This window comes from Sander vitreus, chromosome 6 (assembly GCF_031162955.1).
Source record: "Sander vitreus isolate 19-12246 chromosome 6, sanVit1, whole genome shotgun sequence".
NCBI classification, from domain to species: Eukaryota; Metazoa; Chordata; class Actinopteri; order Perciformes; family Percidae; genus Sander; species Sander vitreus.
The window spans coordinates 31,986,592-32,007,977 of record NC_135860.1 but is presented as its reverse complement, the minus strand read 5'-3'; the positions used below and the strand labels follow the sequence as shown (position 1 = coordinate 32,007,977).

The window sequence follows — 21,386 nt, the reverse complement described above, 5'->3', positions numbered from 1 at the left end:
GACTGCATGCGTTTTGTAGCACACACAGTTCTTATTAAACCTCCTTGACCACATAAACACACACGCACATAGCTAGACCCGTGAAATCAGACGCCTGTCACCCCCAGTATTGACTGTCAGAGTGACGTACAATGGCAGTGGCGTCCTGTGGTGGGATACTGCTGTGCTTTTTTAACGATACATCAAGAAAGCAAACACCAGGGAAACACACAGCAGAGCCAGAGCCTGAACCGTCAGCCTCTGACTTCACCTTACTTGGATTGAATAAGTCAGTAAGCTTGCGAGATAACGTTACCAGTTAGCTAACGTTAGACTGTTTAACGGTAATGTTACAGTTAACACTAGCCATCAAGTCAGCAGACGACATTTGCATTTACGAGTGAGCTGACGATAACGTTACATTAACTACGAGGAGTCAAAACTCCCCAACAGCTTAAATCATGTTACTAACTTTAACCACTTAACTTATTTACTCCACCTCATCCCTTATGGCATGAGATCTTCAACAGGGGGTCCGGGACCCCTAGGGGGTCCTCAGAGTCACTGCAGGGTTTGAAAGTGTTTTCAAAAATTAAAAAGTCTGTACATGAATCCAACATATTATTAGCAAATATAAATCCCCACTGATGATAGGCTTACTAGCCTATATGTAAGGTAGTCACTAAGGTAGCCATCCACAAATACAGTTCATCCCAAAGGATTCACTGTGCCACATTTATGTTGAGAATTAAAGATTTATAAAATCATGCCAACAATTATTATTTTAATAGCTTAGTATTCTATGCACTAAAAAGGTTACGTATAAAGGCTTTGGGCTGCCCACACGTCATTGTAGGCCCAGTTTATTATGTAACTTCATTTTATACAACATTAGTAGTATGGGGTCCCTGCTCCATCTCTCTTTCAGTTAAGAGGTCCTTGGTTTAAAAAAAACGTTGAAGACCCCCGCCTTATGGGACATAAGGCTGCAATGAGATCTCCCCTTGCATTTTGTCCATGGCAACATGCTGCACCTCTTCTTATGAGATGCATCTTGTCCAGCACCTCCTCCAACTTTTAAACACACCAACTAGCATGGTCATGTCTAGCTTTTGGGGGACAACTCAAATAAAAAAAAGTAGATTTTATATATATATATATATATATATATATATATATATATATATATATATATATATATATATATATATATATAAAAAAATGACAACACACATTAATCAACATTTCTGTAAATGCGCCAGTGTTAGCCAGCCGGCTAATTTTCAACAATAGTCCTTACTGACATTAGATTGAAAATCTAATAATTTGTACGATGTTTTATTTATGTTAAAGGTCACTTTCAATTATTCTCACTTATAATAATGTAGAAAACAAACATTTTAAATTTGGAAAGGTCCACATTCATTTTGGGATGGCTTAGATTGTATTTCGGGACAATTCTGGGAGGATGGTGAAAAAACGTTAAGAGTGCAAAGCAAGTGTCAAGCATGCTACTGCAACATAACAATGTCTGAATTAGTAATGAATAACGTACCGAAAACTATACATTCATGGACTGCTGTGAACGTAGAACATAATCAGCTCTACCACTTTATAAAGCAAACCGCCTTGTTTAATTGCCTGTTGTTGGCTGTTGCAGGTCATGGTCTAATTACCTTCTTCATTGTTTGCTCTCCAGATTTCAATTTACTTCCCACACACTAATACAGTAGGGCTGCTCGATTATGGAAAATAAATCAGTCACGATTATTTTGGTCAATATTGAAATCACGATTGACTTTTGGAAAGATGTTGCATTTATTGAACTTAAAAAACAGTGAAAACACCTTGAAATTGGAAATTTCCCTTAATCCTCTTTTTTCCCCCATTCAGAACACAAGACAAATTAAAAATAGTTCCAAAGCTAATGTTCAAGTGCAAAATAATTGATTTTCTCGATTACATTGTTTTTGTGATCGTTAGAAGCCAAAAATCACGATTATAATTTGATTAATTGGACAGCCCAACAATACAGACGGACAATCTGACAGTGTTAAGGAATTGCATTTATCCGAACATGCTTAACCACGATGTCTGAGATTGTATGCCGATACCCGTCTAGTGTCTTGTCAAGAAACATACATACTGCTCCACCTATTTGGCCTATGCTGTCACCTTGAATATATAGCTTCGCAAAGCGTTTCTTCCACACCTGGTACAGAAGAACAGGTGCACCTGTTGTGATGAATGACCTTACTCAAACATCAACAAATGCCAATTGGCATTTTGGATGGAAGGCAAGAAGAAGAAAACTCCCCCTCAGTGGTAAAGGTAAATGCATTGCAGTTATGGATCAGGTATACTACTTAAAACACAATTTAAATGTTAATACCAGGTGTAACCCTAAACATATTATAAATCTTGCTCATGATTGCACAAAGACAAAAGACAAGCAATGAAAATGTTATGGCCACTTAGGCCTACAAATAGTAGAATGTTGATGTAAATGTGCCATTTGTTCATTTTCCATTGTCCATGTAATTCACTAAATATGCCTTGAAACAATCTCAAGAAATTGAGCAAGATACAAGTAGTAAGAAGGTAGAAATATCCTCACAATACAGAAGCACATTTAGAAGCCCATGCAGCAGCCCAAACACTACAGGAAGGGAGGTGAAAATTACTCGCACAGCATCAAGATCAGTCATTCACTAACCTACCCATCAAACAAACTCTAGCACAGACATAAAGTCTACTCGCCTCACTGAGCGATTTTAAAAACAGTTTCACTAAAGCACAGCCAAAACATATTAAACATCCAACTCACTATGAACAAAGAATGGCATTTGCCATTCCACTGTGCTAAACTAATGTGTCTAAGCAGACATCAGTTAGGTCAAGCAAGCCAGTGGCATTTGGTTGAGGGAATCTGACTGGATGTTCATGCCAGGCAGGCACTTCAAACAAGCCAAGCTGGACCAAGCCCTTTTACTTCAGATAGAGGCACTTATCTGCTTTGACAACTGCAAGTTCCTTCATGGGGAAGAGAGGAGGGGGCCTCCCAGCAGCACATGGTGACTGTAGCATGCAATGGCATGCATGCCTGGGGATGTAATAGCCATGACCTCTTAAGGTAACCAATGGTCCATACCACCAAGATGTTTGGGTGGCTTTCTCAATAGCATGTGTAACCAGGGGAGTAACTGAGCTTTCCTGTCAGTTAGACCGAAGCTGGTCCCCCAGAGTTAGATAGTACACCAACCTGCAAAAGGCGTTCAAATACTCTGAGCCTATATCCAGTTCTTAATCTCAAGGTCATTCTAAAAACATGTCTCAACCTCTTTGTCTTTAAGTAGAACATCTCATTAATCAGTTCAATCTCAATGGATGATATAAATAGGTTTATCATTAATCACGTTCTGCCAAAATACAGGTCGCACGAAATTTCCTGGACCTTTCTTCCAACTACTACTGTCTCATGATCTCTTCTGTTTCGAAAACCTCTAAAGAAACCCCATTTAACGCAGTGACATGCATGCCTGCAGCATGCCACTATTAACAATATTGTGTGCAATTGAAACTGTCCCGAGTATGCTGTAGGTATTTGTGTTACAGTGAAAAGAAACAAAAGTGTATGATCACGTGAACACTGAATAATCCAGCATCGATCATACACACTTTATAAACCTTGGCTTGTCCCCTTACTAAAGTAGATAACAGGATTAATGTAAATGCAATGTTGCTAACTGTGCTTCCCTGCATATTTTAGATATTTATCTTGGTGCGCAATGTTAAAAACACAGACAAATGAAATCATTATTTCCGACGACGTTAGCAAGTCAATTGTGCCATTAAACTTCCAAAAACACACCGACAAAAAAAGACACTGGAACACAAATATTTGGCTTTGTCAAGAGCGTGGTAGCGAATTAGCTTGCTAGCATTAGCAGCTAGCTAGCTAGCTATCCGTTAGCTAACGATGGCTACTTCATTGATCATGATAATCAACGAGACGTCCGCAAAACAAACACTGACACTTGTCAAAAGAGTGCATCTATAATTTATCCAAGAAAATTCGTATCTTTTCAATAACGGAGCGTTTTACGACCCTTATTTCCCTCTCTTTTCCCCATCCCCCAACCCGCATTGTCTATCTCAACTTTGACTGTGAGCCAATCCTTCCAGAGAATCAAGGAAAAAGCCTGCTAGCGTTAGCTATTAGCGTACTATAGCCAGTTAACGGGCTAGCATCTAGCTAGCACTGGACCGACTGTTTAGGTAGTAACGTTAGCAGGCTAACGAGGATTGTTCAAGATGCCGGGCCTTGTTTCAACCCTGGGGGGGTCATTTAAATAATTTAAACCCAACTGAACGCGCATGACAATGTCAACATCGTTCGTAATTACGATCTCAAATACTATATATCATACCCCGCACGTAAATATGGATATAAATTATTATTTTCCACGGGCCGCAACAAAATACCTGTCATTGAGCTGATCCTCAGTCCCGGGCAACGGGTGAACCACGAAGTGTATAGATGTCATGGGGTCAATCCAAAATCACACACAGGCGTGTGAAAGATGTGGAAATTGTTCTTCTTTCGATTACTGTATATATGTGGATTCATATGAATCGTTTAATGGCGAAAAACCTCGAGTTTAGATCCCAGCCTCCTCACCCACATGCCGCCATCTTAACTCTACCAAGCTTCTTCTCTCTGTGTGTTGATTAGTGCACATGCAACCACTCCGCTGGTTGGACCCCGAGCACAAACAGGAAATGTGTTAAATTGGACGGGATTGGCCTCAAGAAGAAAGGCAAGAATACTGTAATGAAAAATACTACACTTTCACACTCCAAAGTCTTTGTTCTCACCCAGTTCACCCAACGTATCTGTGTTTATTTACATTTTAAGGTCCAATACTGTACTATAAAGGCCAACAAAGGGTAAAGTAGGCTATTGCTAGTGTACTTCTTTAAAAGCTAAGACAATGCAATACAAAAAGATAAGACAACAGGATATCAAATACAAGTATGATCATTTAGGCTTTTCAACACTAAAGAAAAACGAGAATAATTGTGCTCTTTGTGCAGTTACAAACCGGTGCCGTAAATAATTCCACATGCTATTTTATGGAGGAACCATGAGGTTCACTATAGTAAGAAATGTAACACTATAACGGAAAACAATTAGATTGTATTTTAAACTCATTTTAAACCAAAATAAAAGTCAATGTCATGATGTGTATGTTTTTTGCTAAAACGAGTATACTATAATAACAATAACCACACTTCTGACCAACCGAGACTTAATATTATGTCACCACATTTTAAGGGAACAACGCGGTAATGCTTGGCATGTTGTCAGCATTGCTCTGGGAATGGAAAAAAAATGCATGTGGGACTCTCAAAATAATGTTGCTATTTTTACACTGGAAATATATTTAACAGTGAACCAACTCAAATCTGACCTCTATAAAGGGGAGATAACTGGAAGTCTCTTCATGCTGGGCTCCCTCCCATTAAGAACTGTATTTAATGTTTTCACATCATCTAAATCCTATGCAGTTCCAGAGATGATTCAAGCAGCAGTGGTGCACGCATGATCCCCTGGCTCAGACATAGGCTCAAAGTTAACCTTGTGTAAAACTGACATAAGAAAAGTCTACTTTGAGCGGTGCTTGATTCTTGTCCGGCACCCTGGATGTAAGAGGAGCAACTAGCTTCTGGCAGACATAAGGAAAAGAAGGGGGCAGATGAAATCATCACATGGTTACAAGGTCCTTTTATTGACATTGTACAACACAGGGTTGCACAACGAAATGCAAATTAGTCCCTTTATGCTACACAAGAAAGAAAGATTTTGTTTTGGTATAATACGTAGAATAGGACAGCATGGATCAAAGTATGACATGTGATTGCTCAAATAAATTGACAATCCAGAATACATTGTATTGTATTGTAGTATTTCTTGCGCCAAATACATGAAACAAGTCTTCTTTTATTTTTTCTTTGGACAATAGACTTTTACATAAGATTGTTTTTTTTTATTCTACAGCCTAATCCAATAAAAGCCTTTGTCTTTTTTACACCAGAAGATGGCAGTGTTTACCTTTTACAATAGGATCTGAATCAGTCCCAGAAAGCCATACTAAAGCTAAGTATTTATCTCTTTCCTGCTCTGCTTCTCAGAGTGTGTGTGCACATATGGATATATAGAGTTATGTACTATATGTATCTAGCTCCAGACCTCTACAATTGTCCAGGATGGCCATTTGTCAAATATTTCTGTATTGAAATAGGCTATTAAAGAAATGCCCTCAACAACTGAAACTGCAACTGAGAGGTTGTTGTTGTTTTTTCTTACCAAAGGAGATGTCAAGATAATATGAAACAAAGCATGACACAGAAAGAACATTTTTGACTACGCCAGGTCAGGTTCCTCATTTATCTGTCATCTGCAGTTTCCACTTTGCCAAAAGCAAAGACAAATGTACCTATTCTAACCGAAATGACTGATCTATGAACTATTCTTTTGTCTTTTGCCAGTCTGGCCTGCAGTTCACATTGTTGGGACTTTAGCTAAATAGACGTTTAGTTAAGTATCAGGTGAACATCTAGAATATAACAAGACACATGTCACATAAGCTGCAGGACATTAATAGATTTGTATTAAACAATGTATTTGTATTTATTTGAGCAACATTCTTAGGATATCTAACGGCATCAATGACAGGTGGGTAATATTGATTACTGCAGATTATTTGAAATGAAACTGTGTAGCTCATTGGGCCTTGTTACAAATGCCATGTGTCATGTAACCAGCAGACACAAAGGTTGAAGAATTTGTCTCAGTTTACTGAGTTCAACACAGAGGTAAATGAAACCAGTTCCCCTGTCGTGCAAAAAAACCCTCTAATCTTTTTCAAGAGTGGAGTCAAACAAGTACTCAGAAATCGCCGGAGCTATTTTAAGGTAGTTGGGCACTTGGTTATCAAATGACCTCTGGCGTTGTTAAATATGGGTACAAAGAGTCGAGTCAGGACTCTGCACTATCATCAGAGCCAGGTTTGTAGGTTTGCAGCTTTAGAAAATGGATCAACATGGATAAAAGCAACGGTGGAATGTAACTAGTACATTTACTCAAGTACTGTACTTAAGTGCAAATTTGAGGTACTTGTACTTTACTTGAGTCTTTTCTTTTCATGCCCCTTTCTACTTCTACTCCACTACATTTCAGAGAGAAATATTGTACTTTTTACTCCACTACATTCATCTGTTACAGCTTTAGTTACTAGTTACTTTACACATTAAGATTACTGCACACAAAACACATGTAGTTTATAAAATCTGATGTTTTATTATGAAGTGAACTATTCAATAAAAAGGCCCACAAGTACACCTGAAATGATTAGCTGATTGAACACTTAGTTGATTGACAGAACTGTTTGGATCAATTCCGGTTTCTTAAATGAGAGGATTTCTTATGCATTGAGTACATACTTTTACTTAAGTAACATTTTCAATGCAGGACTTTGACTTGTAACAGAGTATTTTTACAATGTGGTATCAGTACTTGTACTTCTGTAAAGGATGTGAATACTTCTTCCACCACTGGATAAAAGACACACAGATTCTACTTCAATTTGATTTGCAAAGTGTTTGAGCTGTTATGAAGTGTAATTCAGTGTGTTACATTCCCCGACCCCTGAAAGACCAAGACAGACCCAAAGCTGAACCATCACCAATGATAACTTATTAAACCATCTTCCACATATATTAGATGAGTGGACCAGCACCAGCTCCTGTCAGTCAGGCAGGCCACAACCAGAAGTATAGATTACTCCCAATGAGGTAACACGATCACTGGCTGAAGAGTAAGACTTTTAAATAACTCCTGTTAGTGCTGGTTGTGACATATCATTACAGGTCCAGGGCAGGACTGACCACGAGGGGGTAACTCAGCCTGTTAACACCAGGTCAGTCCAGGCCTGAGGTACAACCCCTCTGCTCCAAACAGCCAGTTACAGATGCTGCACAGCTTAAAGGCCATTATGCTGGCCTGTAATGAGCTGTTTCTGGCTGCTGTCATCTTAGAGGCCTTTACTTTTTTGGAGAGAGACGAAAGTCCATTCTTGGAACAACACAAGAGAAAAGCGAGTCCTTGTTGGCCTAGTCTCACTTGCCATTCAACACTTGCTTGAATGTTGGCGGATATTGTATAGGAAGTCATAATGTCTGGGACAATGCTGCCACTAGATTCTAACAAAATCCATTTGTCCATTGCACAATACCATGAGGATGTTGTAAAGGGAATTACTGGAATTGTTGGGTCTGTTGGGTAAATTATGGAGTGTGGTCGAGACCTACTCTATCTGTAAAGTGTCTTGAGATAACTCTTGTTATGATTTGATACTATAAATAAAACTGAATTGAATTAAAGTTCTGCTCAAAAGAGCATGGCTATTGTAACTAGTAAACACCGGCCAAGAATCTGGGTCTCCAATGCATCATGCTTATAAAACTAGGGCAACCTGATTGGCCAAAGACCAGTAATAGACACACATAAAAAATCTACTGTTTTGTGCCATGACCGCTCACTCTGCAATGTTAGGAGCTTGATAACCCTATTGATATAAATACAACACTGAACCATGCTAGACCACAATTATTATTGCAGAAGTCATCATATATATTGTTTTGACACAACCCATTATCTAAAAAAGACACGCAGTATGAATTATTGTTTGTTTAATGCTGCACAAATCAACAGGTCGCCAGAAACATGACTCCAAATAAATACTAATGTTGCCTTGTCTCTGCCAGAAGTGTCAATCAGCAACTTATGTAATTATAAGGTTGTTCTGCTGCCCCCAAGTGACCAAAGAAAAGTGCTCATATTATGCTCATTTTCAGGTTCATAATTGTATTTAGAGGTTATATCAGAATAGGTTTACACGGTTTAATTTTCAAAAAAACACCATATTTTTGTTGTACTGCTCATTGCTGCAGCTCCTCTTTTCACCCTGTGTGTTGAGCTCTCTGTTTTAGCTACAGAGTGAGACATCTCACTTCTGTTCCATCTTTGTTGGGAATCGCACATGCTCAGTAGCTAGGTAAGGACTACTAGCCAGTCAGAAGCAGAGTGTGAGGGCATGCCCTGACAGTACCTAGGTAAGGACTACTAGCCAGTCAGAAGCAGAGTATGAGGGCGTGCCCTGACAGTACCTAGGTAAGGACTACTAGCCAGTCAGAAGCAGAGTATGAGGGCGTGCCCTGACAGTACCTAGGTAAGGACTACTAGCCAGTCAGAAGCAGAGTATGAGGCGTGCCCTGACAGTACCTAGGTAAGGACTACTAGCCAGTCAGAAGCAGAGTATGAGGGTGTGCCCTGACAGTACCTAGGTAAGGACTACTAGCCAGTCAGAAGCAGAGTATGAGGGCGTGCCCTGACAGTACCTAGGTAAGGACTACTAGCCAGTCAGAAGCAGAGTATGAGGGCGTGCCATGCTAGCAGCTAGGCGAGCATTATAACGTGTGTTCCAAAGTGACCACGTTTGTCTCTGAAGTAAAGGCTGGACTACAATAGAGCTGTTTGGAGCAGTTTGTGAACAGTGTTTTCTGTTGGAGATGGTGAGTCCCTTTGGGGTGGACTTTGGGCTTTTTCACTTTGTAAACCTATAACATGCACAAAAAGATATATAACACAATAAAGTAAAGGGAAAAAGCCAAAAAGCATAATATGAGCACTTTAAGTGTAAGCTTTTGGTGAAGTCTTTTCTTCATAGAGCCAAAGCCATAAGTTATTTTAACAAGTCCCATCATTAATGTACTTCAGTTAAAGGAGCTCTACAGCAGTGTTGCACTTCCGTAAGGTGAATGGTCAGAATCAGTGTAGCAGGGGCTAGTTAGGCCTTAGTATGAGTCAAGCTTCAGAAATGCTGGCTCTGAGGCGATGACATGATCAGGTTTTTTTCTCAGACTTTAGAAAGCCCCCAGCAGAGCAGGCTTATAATCTTCATGATGAGGAAACTGACTTGTATGTTGGAAATTGGTGGAGTGCTTCTTTAAGTACTAACAAAACAAAGATAACGTACTGTAATCATGTATGACTCATATTAAAAACTCAAACATGTGGCCTACAGGGATATAAGCATTGATTGCAGCTTTATAAAGATACAAAAAAGCAAGAAGTTAAGGAAATAGAAAAAGTAATTTGGTATGTTTTCTTAATGCATAAACCATTTAAAAATGAATGTTTATGAATATAATTAACTACAATAAATAAACATATGGAAATATATGTTTTCAGTATATGCAAAAATGTGAAATTCTTTAATTGAGTGTCAGTTCATTAAGTGTAAATAAAGCATTACGTTGTAAAAGAAAATGTAATTTGACATATGAATTCACGACAGTATTATTGTTCTAGTTTAGAACTGTGAACTCATTTGGTTTATTGTTTGTTATGTTGTTGGAGTGAAAAAAAAAAAAGATGATTAAAGCACAAGTTTCATTTAAAAAGATCATCTTTCTGCACAATTCTCTGTACTACACACTATAGGTACACAATAAAAAGTGGGTACATTGTCTACTCATTGTGATGAGCGGCACTTCCTCGAGAAAGCAGAACACAAGTGCGAACAATGGTTTCAGTTTAGACTTAGGTCGCTGTAAGCAGGAATCAAGATGTCAAGATGTTAAATTCTTCTTCTTAGTCTTTATTTTATAAAGGACAACACACATTCATTAACATTTCTGTAAATGTGCCAGTGTTGGTTCAACTGTAGTCCTTTGGCCAGATGATTTTAGACCAGAGCAACAGGAAACAGCAAGACATCAGTAGGCCTACAGGTTAAACTATACAGACAGAAGTCAACAAGACACCATAGAGACAGCTAGAGCAACAGATAAGCTTTCTCAGTAAGCCATGCAGAGCTACAGGAAGCAGCGAGACATTAGCACAGTTACACATCAACAGTACTTTAAATATTTAAAGAGATATGGATTGTTAAAATAACTCATTAAAAACGATTATTTCACTTGTACTCAGACTCTCTCCTCTTCCAGCATCACATTCCTGGATATGCTTTTGAAGAACATCCCACAGTGCCAGACTCTCAGTCAAAGTGTGTGAGTGTGTATTTCTCCATTGTGTGTCTACACAGCCAGTCTATTGTTCTGGTTTTCTGTGCTGTGCAGGAAGGTCTAGATAGCTGACACTTAGCTAATCCACAGGGCTGCCTGAGGCCATCTCCTGTTGGCTGGCGTACCCACAAAGGACATGAAGCCATGGAAACAGCTAATCAACTTAAAACAGGAAGAAGAAAAAAAAGTTACATTAAACTCATTCAACTCGAGATTTGTCACTTGGAGCAAGTTGATGCCTCTTCCATTTGACCAAATAAGAATAAGGATTTTCAGAGGAACTTCTTAAAAAAAAAACCATTATGTACTGCTAGTCACTGGCAGATTCACCAGGAGTGTTTATTAGGGTTTAGGTAAAAATGTGTAAAAATGATAAGAGCGAAATGTCCAAGCCACCCTCTCATTGCAACAAGTAAAAAGGTTTTAGGCTAAAATATTTATTCATTTTGCTATTATGTTACGTTTTTTTGTCTTACACTAGTGTTTTGACTTGTTTTATTGTTTTGCATTAGTCTGCTTTCATTTGGTTGTTTTTGTGAAGTTTATTGCTAAGATATTATTGACATACAGTATATTCTCAGAGGAGTTTCATCTCTCTGAAACAATTTGCCTGATATCAGAATCAGAAACGGAAGTAAAACTTGGTGTTGGTGCTTACATGAACAAACATACTAAACATGAATATGAAATACACAATCAATACAGAAACAAATATATACAAAATAGCTGTTAAAAAAAGAGACTGAATGATCTCAAAGCAGATGCAAACCATCATCCAACAAAGAACAGCTGATTCCCCACCCGCAGCACATAATATCTAAGCTAAAACTTCCAAACTTCCAAAGATATCATATTTCTGGAGACATGTTCTGGTAATGACTAGTGACAATTCATCTCTATTTAGTCAATTACACACCAAACATGAGGAGGTTTGTTCAGCCTGCACCCCATATTTCAGTAATTAGATAGTAGCCTATAGTAATGTAAATACATTGGGAAACTGGGAATGGACATTTGAAACTGTTAAGTATTCAAACTTTATCCTAATGCTAAACATGCATGCATTGTGATGGGGTTGTGTTGTTAATGTGTGTGTGTGTGTGTGTGTGTGTGTGTGTGTGTGTGTGTGTGTGTGTGTGTGTGTGTGTGTGTGTGTGTGTGTAGGCTATTAGGGGGTGGAGTGAAGGGAAGTGTAGTCAGGAATGGGTTTTTTTTCACACGCCCATGCTGTTGTGTACCATGCTGCCTCCACGGTGCACTCAGCCCCCGATCACGCAGCGAGTCTATCTCCCATTGGTCGGCGCATAACACACCTTTGCGTCCTATTGGGCGAGACGTTAAGCCAGGCCTATCTTTTCCCCACCGCGTTTGAAACGATGAATGGGAACGAGGCTGCGGAGATAACTGGGACACAAACATCCCATTTGGTCTCAAGTGTTCACACGAGACGGAAGGACGAGTAGAGCCTACTCAGCAGGTAAACCGGGCTCCAGAACACGTCACACAGACCCGCATAAGATGTAAGTAAATACATTTATCTCAATGTCTTGTAGACCTATATTTATTTAAATTATATGACATGATGTTTCTGGAAAAATAATCCAAATAATACTCTAGTATTGTGATTTGTTTTGCTTTATGTGTAATGATGGTTGTCAAGCCTTATAGGACCAACATATAGATATAACATATTTAGCTCATAGTTCATTCACACTAGCAGCTGATGGTTATTCAGGATGTGATGTCTGTAATGTGTGTGTGTGTGTGTGTGTGTGTGTGTGTGTGTGTGTGTGTGTGTGCGCAGTGGTGTAGTCTAAAGTATTGTAGTGGGAATACTGTACTGTATATAATCTGCCTTTGGGGGAGGGGGGGGGGGATATCATAGTGGGGGGTCTGGGTGTCCTCCCCCAGGGAAGTTTTGAGCATCAACGACTTCATTCCCTGTATTCTGATACACTTTTATGCACCAATTTAAGGTGGAAATACCTTTATTTATTTTTTATGCAAAGAAGAAAATAACAGATGACAATTCAAAATATATCAAAAATATAATGGAAAGTATGTTGTTGCGTGTCATTGGGCATTTTTAAGTGGGTATATGGAAATCCTGGAGCTTTCTTAGTGGGTATACCTGCGTATCACGTAGACTACACCAGTGTATGTGTGTGTGTGTGTGTGGGTGGGTGCGTGGGTGGGGGTAGGGAGGGGAGGGGTTGTTAAGTGTTATGTGACGGTTTGTGTAAGCAGCACAGTTGGTGCTCTTGTCCCCCAGGGAAGTAGGTGAAAGGGCCCCAGTGCTAAAGAGCAGCAGCTGATCATGCTCACTTCACATGCTCCTTTACATATTCTGTATATGTAAGCAAGCTTTAAAAAACGTTGATTGAACACGCTGGGACATGGAGTGGACTGTGTATGTCTGCTCACCAAATGTACACAATCTATGGTTATGGTTTATGTCATTTTATGTTCCCAGTACAAGTTCACGAAAAGACCACAGGGTGTCATATTGAACGTTTATGATCAAAATCAAATGAAAGTAACAGTCCATAGTGTGTTGTCTTATACTTTGTACTTTTATCACTCAGAGTTGCAACATGGAAGTTGAGGAGCTCCACTCAGACATCCAGGGTGAATCCCAGTCTGCTCCTTTGGGTGCAGGTGACATGGAGGCTGTGGAGGTTCTGATGTCCATGACGAAGCACTGGAGGACCAGGAGCTTCAGGCTCAGACACTTCAGACCCTTGACTCCGTCCTCAGACTGCTCAGAAGATGACTCAGTCCCCTTTGGGTCTACTGTGCAACTGGACTCTTTGGTAAGGGATTCATATGGGCTGAGAGTTTTCATATTCATATATTTTTCATATTAAGTATATTTTAAACAAACCTGCATTGAACAACGGTTTTAAAAAATCCGGCCTAGAATATGGCATTAGGCCCAAGATTACTTTGAAAGGGTTGTCTAGGACAGAACGTTTTACACCGCGTACCACTTCAGGAAGTATTAGGCTCTCTAAGAACCACCATTATGGCCCATGTTGAAATACCGTAGAGTAGCAGAGGCCTACCCTACTCAGCTAGGGATAGTTCACGCAGGAGATAGGTTTATTCCTGAAAACAATATTTATTGTGGACAGCCACAGCCACGCTGTACTTCCTCCATGCCGCTCCAACTGAATCCGACTTTGAGGCGACTCAGGTCATATCTCATTACTGTTTTGCATAATTTGCTGCTAGCCGGTGCTGTGGAGACTTCACCGCTGCTGCTTAAAGCTATGGTGCGTAGTTTCTGCTCCCCCCATGAGGAATTCTAAGTAATGACAACAACACTGTCCACGTGATACAAGCCTTCCGTGATCACGCACGCGCCCCCACCCCTCCTCCACGCAGTTGCTAGTAGCTAAGGAGGACACATAGGATTAAAAACATGATGGACTCTTCAGAAGAGGTCATTATCTTCTCTCGAGTTTCTGTGCGCGAAAGTCACCGGACGCCACAATCTTCTGAACATAGTCACACTGAGAAATCCAGAGAGAGTTGTGTGGAGCTGATAGTCTTCATTAGCTTTGTAGCAACTCATTTGGTAATGGCTTGAATGTAACAGACGTTCATTAATATCAAAAAGTTACGCACTAAAGCTTTAAGTAGCGACTAGCATTCACTTTCATCCACTATAGTTTCAACAGCTCATAATATTCTCCTCGTCATCCACACTTCTCTTCCTGATAGTACCTGTGTTTTTGAACCATTCACTTTACCTCTGCTTACTATCTTGCCATCACAGCTCGTAACTAATCATGGATGTGTTCGCACTCCGTTCGTGAACGTAACTATGTAGCAAGCTGATACCGAAACAAAAATATTACACTTAACCAAAAACACTTATTTGTAGTATTTCTATAGTATTATGTTTTTAAATGAATTTATTTAATTTATTTTAAATGGATCAGAGATTTCATGCGTATACCACTAGAGGGAGCTTGTGTACCACCAGTGGTACTTCTACCCAAGGGGGTAAGCGTCTGTCAACAACCCGTAGCTCCTATGGAGCCATTTTGATGCTAATAAGCACTCACCCGCCGTTAGCATCCCATTGACTCCCATTCATTTTGGCGTCACTTTGACAGCGAATAACTTTACATCTGAAGCGTTTAAAGACTCTATTTGTCCATTGTTTATTTCTAAAGAAACACGACAATGTATAAAAGGCTCCATTACCTTGTAGCTCACGTTATGGCTCCGTAGCAGACGTTTTTGTAAAAAATAGGCTAACGATTGTGTCATAACCACGCGACTTACTGTCTCATAGTAGAGAAATTACCGTACAGTACAGGAGAAGCTCTCAGGCAGTTTCGACTTACATTAGCTGTTTAAGTTTAATTACTAATGTTAACTAGCATTGTAGTTAGCAATAATTAGCCTGTGCCTATATACTTACATATACCTACGCTCTCTGTCTCTGTAAGATTGGGAATGATTGAGATTTCTCTTGGCACAGCTACCAGAAGACTTCCAACTTTCAGACAGGTTGCTCTCTCAGTTGGAGGCTGCTCAGTAACGCTCAGCGCTCACCGGAAAAGTGCTTCTAATGGCCTTCACTGGTCTCCGTCCAGAGCAACGGGACCTGTTGGTCCAGTTTATATACTGTCTATGCGTACCACAGTTTGAGAACCAGTGGTCTAGGAGCAGCAGAGTCCCTCCAATCTACTCCGAGCACTGCAAATCAGTCTTTATCCTACACTATGCTACTCCAGGCTTTAGCGTTAGGTTTATGATGATAGTAGTACATTTGTAAAACTGTAATGTCTTTCTCTTTCTTTATTTGTGCATATAAAATCAAATAAAAATGAAGAAACATACAATAACAAAATATCAAACAATGAAAAACAACAAGAATGTTCAAGTAAACAGTGACTATTTTGAGTGAAATGGTAAGAACAAAATGAGGAAAAATAATAATAATAATAATAAGATACCTATATACACTCATACACAACAATATACACACAATTATACAATATATATAGATATACATGCACACAACTTAAAAAAACTAATTAAAAGAAGGCCATATAATAAGAGTGGGGCTTTTAGCAGTGATTTAAAGGAGATTCCTATTTTGCAAGACTGAGTTTGTCAATAAAAATAATGAAATAACCCATCTTTCCTCTCAGTGTATGACGCCGCCATACAGTCCACCCATCTTTGAGGCCACCCATCCCCCCTCAGGGGCAACCTTCCATCAACCTGCAGCAGCTGGAAGTCCAAGCTGGCAGCCAACAGAAGCGAATCATCTGCACACACACACTGCTGCTTCTCAGCAACGGTTCCACTGCACCAGTGTCATCCGTCACACATCAGATGGCCAGCGCGGCTCCTGTGATGTCCATCCTGTCTCCAGCGAAGACAGACTTACTCAAGTTCCCACAAAGGACTTTAAAAGAGAATTGAGCTCTGAATATGGACTAAACAGTAGAGAGTCTGAGGGGAGCTCTGGAATCCAGTCTGACTCAAATGCAGCCATGTCACAGGAATATTTTACCGTGACTGTACCAAATGTGCTTGACGCCAGTCGGACCAAGATGAGTCTCTTAGGCCTGGATGATAAAGTCTCTCCTGCGCCTGTCTACTGCCAGATTCTTCCTGTCTCTTGTCCTTCCTCCACTGTCACAGCCTCTCACAGCCAGAAGCAACACCTAAAACCTATCCCATCAGCAGCCACCACTACACTACAACAGGCACAAACACAAGCAGCTTCTCCTGCCCATGTCATCCTCCTGGGGGGTCAGGGGGCAAAAGGCCCCGTAATGCTCCTCGTCCCTCGGCCGGCTGTTCCTACACTCTACGTCCAGCCAGCACTGGTGACCCCTGGTGGCACCAAACTAGCAGCCATCGCCCCCGCGCCCGGTCGTGCCATGTTGGAGCAAAGACAAAAGCCTCCGCAGCCAGAAGTGTCCCGTGTACGCAGTCATGTTTGTCCTCATGAGGACTGCTGCAAAACCTACTTCAAGAGCTCCCACCTCAAAGCCCACATGAGGACACACACTGGTAAGAGATGAAGGATTTTAATATAGAAATATAGGACACCTAAAAAAGTATATGCATTTTGTAGACACTTAGAATAATAATCTGAGCCTGTCAGCGGCAAAAACAAGCACTTTTGTGGACGTAAATTGAAGGTGTGCAATTGCCCATTACCACTACATTTCAGCTTGTTTTCTCGCTTAATACTGGACCTGGATTCCAGTCAGTCCACTGTTCTCGCGTTTTTATTTATTTTTTTATTTTTTTATACAGAGGCTGAGTTTCCTCCTTTACATATGATATGCTTTGCTCCCTCGTATACATGGACATAGAAAAGAAAGACACTGAAGAAATTGGACTCTGAAATCTAGAAACTATAAAGACAATTAAGTGATAAATCCCATGCACACTGTAAATATGAATGGAACAGAGTATATTCATCAGTAATGAATAATAATAGCAATAGCAGAATATAAGGTGAAAAACCATTGAGGTGTCCTCTCCCTGTTGTTACATGAATGTCCAGTAGCCTACATCACTATATAGTTACTGGTCCAGTGAACTAAGACTATAATTTGAGAGGATTGTACAATTAGAATATGTTTTTAAAATTGTACAATCCTCCCAAATTCTAGTCCCAGTTTACTGGACAACACACACTGTGTGTTAAGAATGCCAAATACAATGCACATGGAAGAGGAACCAACATGGGCCTTTATTGTTAAAGAATACAAAAAAATGTATTAACTAAAATAATGTATGGTGCATTGGTCCACTATAGAAACACACATGTACAGCACGTTACATATCGCCCTTAATAACAGACTTCATTAGCCTTTCTAATTATCTCAACAACTGCCATAATATATTCACCAAACTCCTAACAACAATATGAACAGCAGTCTTCATACAGCAATATAACAGTAACGATGACTGTCACATGAATAATAATAAAAAAAAATAAAATAATGGTCACAACTTTTAAATAATAACAGTACTTAAATGAACAGCAATATGCATCCGTTGTATTTTAATGCAGGTTGATAATAATAAGGTAAAAGCACTGCTGAGTGAACAGAAAAGGCTCCAGGATTAATACATCCTGGCTGTTAGCCTGGTCGGGACCAGGCGAGCTGTACAGAATAAATCTCCATGGTAACTTAGGTGCCTCTGCTTTTGTGAAACAGAGTCAAGGCTAAATTGAGCCAGGATAACTGGGAAATCCCAGCTTAATCCGCTATCTAGGTGAAATAGCCCTCAGGTTAGTCTATATGTTGGTTAGTTAGTTAGTAAATATGAGGTTCTAGATGTCCCTCACCTTCCGCTTTCTTGGTGTTGGCATTCTAAACTCCGGTCAATTCGGGAAACATCCTCCGAGCTATAGAACCGACAGTCAAAATACATTTTTTTTTTTTTGTAAAATTCTCATCACACACTCGGCAGCCATTGTAATTCCAGAGCTCGCCTCCCTGAGTGCACACGTTCCACCAAAACAAGCTCCTTCCCGAGGCTATTTACCAGAGGCACCGTTGCTGCGTACGGCGACCGAGACGATTGTGATTGGTTTAAAGAGATGCCAATAAACCAGAGCACGTTCTTCGCCTATTCACTAATGTTGTTGTGTGGACTAGCCAGACGTTCCTCCGCAGCGCTGTGGAGGACGGTCTGGCAATGCGAGACTAGGTCCAGGTTGAAAAACAAAAACAAAGTTCCCCTTTTAAAGTGCACTCTTCTAGATACTGAAAGACATTTTACAAAGCAGCCAAAGGTCAGCATCATATGCAAAAAGATGACGCAAGTGTGATAACAAACAAACATCGGTTCCTTTTAGGACTAAATTCCAAACCTTTTCCAACAGGTGAGAAGCCCTTCAAATGCAAGTGGGAGGGCTGCGAGAGGCGATTCGCTCGCTCCGATGAGCTGTCTCGCCACCGACGTACCCACACGGGAGAGAAAAGGTTTGCCTGTCCCGTGTGCCTCAGCCGCTTCATGCGTAGCGACCACCTCGCCAAGCACGCCCGACGACACCTAGCAGAGAGGAAGACGCCCCGCTGGACACCCAGTCTGCTGACCTCACTGCTTCCACAACACTCAAGTCTGTCTTCAACAAACTCTCTCTGAGACATCCTGATGAGACACCAAAGTAAAAACGGTGAAAATGTGAGGCTTTGTGAGCCTCCAACAGTGCACAGCGTGTGCCTGATCTCTACATGTCAGCAGTCAGCTCCTAACAGTTGAACAACGCAGAACTGAAAGCTAGATTAGGTTGCAAGTCTTCGCTGCTTTGTTATTCCTTAATAATTATAGTTGAAAAAACTATTTCACTGAAAATATCCACTATTATGTGAATCAATTTTATTCTTTAAGATTGATTTGTTTTTGGCATTTTAGTCCTTTATTTTGAACGGACAGGTGAAGGCAGGAAAGGGAGGGAATGACATGCGGCTAAGGGCCACAGGTTGGAATTGAACTAGCGGCCGCTGCGGCTTAAGACTGAGCCTTTGTACGTGGGCCACACGCTCAACCAGTTGAGCTACCAGGGCTTCCCAAATTTTGGAACACTTTAATGCTAAACATATTCACTTTTCAGTGCTATTTGACCAAAGAATGTTTAATATTGTTCCTAGAATCTATTTGTTATAAAACAATTTTGCACACATTTCTTTATTAAACCTGAACACATGTATTTTATTTTCTTGTCCCCCCCCCCCCCAATATGTCCAGCTCTCTTTTAGCGTCTGTGTTGTCCTGCCTATTTTACATGTAGTGACGAAGACTTAGCACAACTCTTAAAAGTTCCTAGATGGTTTTGCCTCGAGAGAATTAGCCTCTTAAAACAAATCCGATCACATTATTCAAGATGAGATTTGGATTAAATCATGAGATGAAACCATTTAAAAAAAAATGATTATCAATTATTTAGGTAGGTCTGTGCAATATATATTCATTTTAGAAATATTAATGGTCAAAAACAAAAACGGACACAGATTCACAGTCCAGTCAATGAGGTGTTTATTACTTTTCATGTTGACAAGCACAGATATAGAAGTTATTAACGGGCAAATACCCGATAATTCATCATGCCTTGAACACAGATTGGGAGACAAATTAACAGATATTGTACACAATTTGCAATTTAATTTGCAATTGGGAAAAAACTTTTTATTTATTTAATTTGAAAATAAATATTTTCAAATTCAACAGAAATAGTGATAGAAATAGCAAAATAAATGGGTTCTAGCATTTTAAATATTCTTAAAAAAAAAAAAAAAATAAAGCCCCCAAACCATGTTAGCTGATTTGTAATCCATCAACACTTCCCTCTTCCATCTGCAGCACATGCTGTTTAATAAACCTGCTTTGCTATGTGGTGCCAGAGCAGTTAACTGACGGCCCTTCATTAGTATGGGAGCAAGCGACTCAGCACTTTAGAAAACCTCTGAAACACCACTTTACTGGTGAAAACTGAGCCATTAGCTTCTCAACCACACCAGAGCAGACTGCACTAATCATTCTTCTAGGAGTGGATTTCATGGTGACACTGCACATTGATCCCACTGGCTTTATTTACATCATCAAACAGATGAGTAAACACACCTTCATATGCAAGCCTCCATATCAAAACACTGAGAAGGACAGGTTAGAAATGAAATAATGAAATCAAGCTGTTATCACACAAAATAAACTATACAACCAATTAAAATCATAAATACACATCTTGTGGCAAAGCACCCTACAATATCTGTTTCCATTTAAATACACTTTCACCCAGGGATACATATATTACTGTACAAGAATGGCAACAGCAATGAAGACATAGATAATATTTTTGTCAAATATAATCATTTCAAATTATTGTCTACTGTATGAGTGTAAACTGTAGTTCAATGGGATGCCCAATGCAAAGGGAGGGAAGCATCTCTTAAAGGGGTCATCCATTTTGTTGCATAATAATTAACATCTTATAATAATCATTTACTTTACTGTATACTGGGGTTTGTAAAATTCAATTTAAAACGAATTAAGTCTGGTCCCAGCTATTTCAAGCTATTATCTGTCGGTCCAGGTCCTCCTAGTGGAATGTAGACCAGAGGAAGATAGCAGCAGCAACCAGTAAAGGAAAGTTAAGTCTTCCTAGTCAGATGATTGCTAAGCTGGGACAGACCGAGCAGCCTCCGTTTGGCAGGAATTGAGGAAATAGGGGACTAAAGAGAAGTTTTTCAGTGTAGCCTCAT

At 39.9% G+C, this 21,386-nt stretch overlaps 3 protein-coding genes across 16 annotated transcripts in view; 1 reads left to right on the top strand and 2 right to left on the bottom strand.

Annotated features, from left to right (window-relative positions):
* Nucleotides 1-4,711, bottom strand: part of ubr5 (ubiquitin protein ligase E3 component n-recognin 5) — a 43,885-nt gene extending 39,174 nt beyond the window's left edge. For 9 of the 12 annotated variants that reach the window (XM_078253757.1, XM_078253758.1, XM_078253760.1 and 6 more), the window contains exon 1: nucleotides 4,465-4,711. In XM_078253757.1, the coding sequence (XP_078109883.1) occupies nucleotides 4,465-4,526 (62 nt within the window). In that variant the 5' untranslated portion in view covers nucleotides 4,527-4,711. The remainder of the gene's footprint in view (nucleotides 1-4,464) is intronic. The other 3 variants (XM_078253764.1, XM_078253762.1, XM_078253767.1) reach the window with 1 other exon arrangement.
* A 7,790-nt stretch (nucleotides 4,712-12,501) lies between these two features.
* LOC144520100 (Krueppel-like factor 10) lies at nucleotides 12,502-19,838 on the top strand. 3 transcript variants are annotated; one of them, XM_078253756.1, is made up of 4 exons: nucleotides 12,502-12,650; nucleotides 13,789-13,943; nucleotides 16,302-17,175; nucleotides 19,010-19,838. In XM_078253756.1, the coding sequence occupies exons 2-4, from the start codon at nucleotides 13,794-13,796 to the stop codon at nucleotides 19,270-19,272; spliced, it is 1,287 nt and encodes a 428-aa protein (XP_078109882.1). In that variant the 5' UTR covers nucleotides 12,502-12,650; nucleotides 13,789-13,793; the 3' UTR covers nucleotides 19,273-19,838. The 3 variants fall into 3 exon arrangements, with proteins under 3 accessions (XP_078109882.1, XP_078109879.1, XP_078109881.1); XM_078253753.1 differs by having other exon boundaries at nucleotides 13,716-13,943; XM_078253755.1 differs by having other exon boundaries at nucleotides 13,681-13,943.
* Nucleotides 19,839-20,139: 301 nt separating this feature from the next.
* The window catches only part of LOC144520099 (antizyme inhibitor 1-like), a 12,755-nt gene continuing 11,508 nt past the window's right edge, over nucleotides 20,140-21,386 (bottom strand). The window contains exon 12 of the mRNA XM_078253752.1: nucleotides 20,140-21,386. This exon is cut by the window's right edge and continues 29 nt beyond it. Coding sequence (XP_078109878.1) covers nucleotides 21,301-21,386 — 86 coding nt within the window. The 3' untranslated portion in view covers nucleotides 20,140-21,300.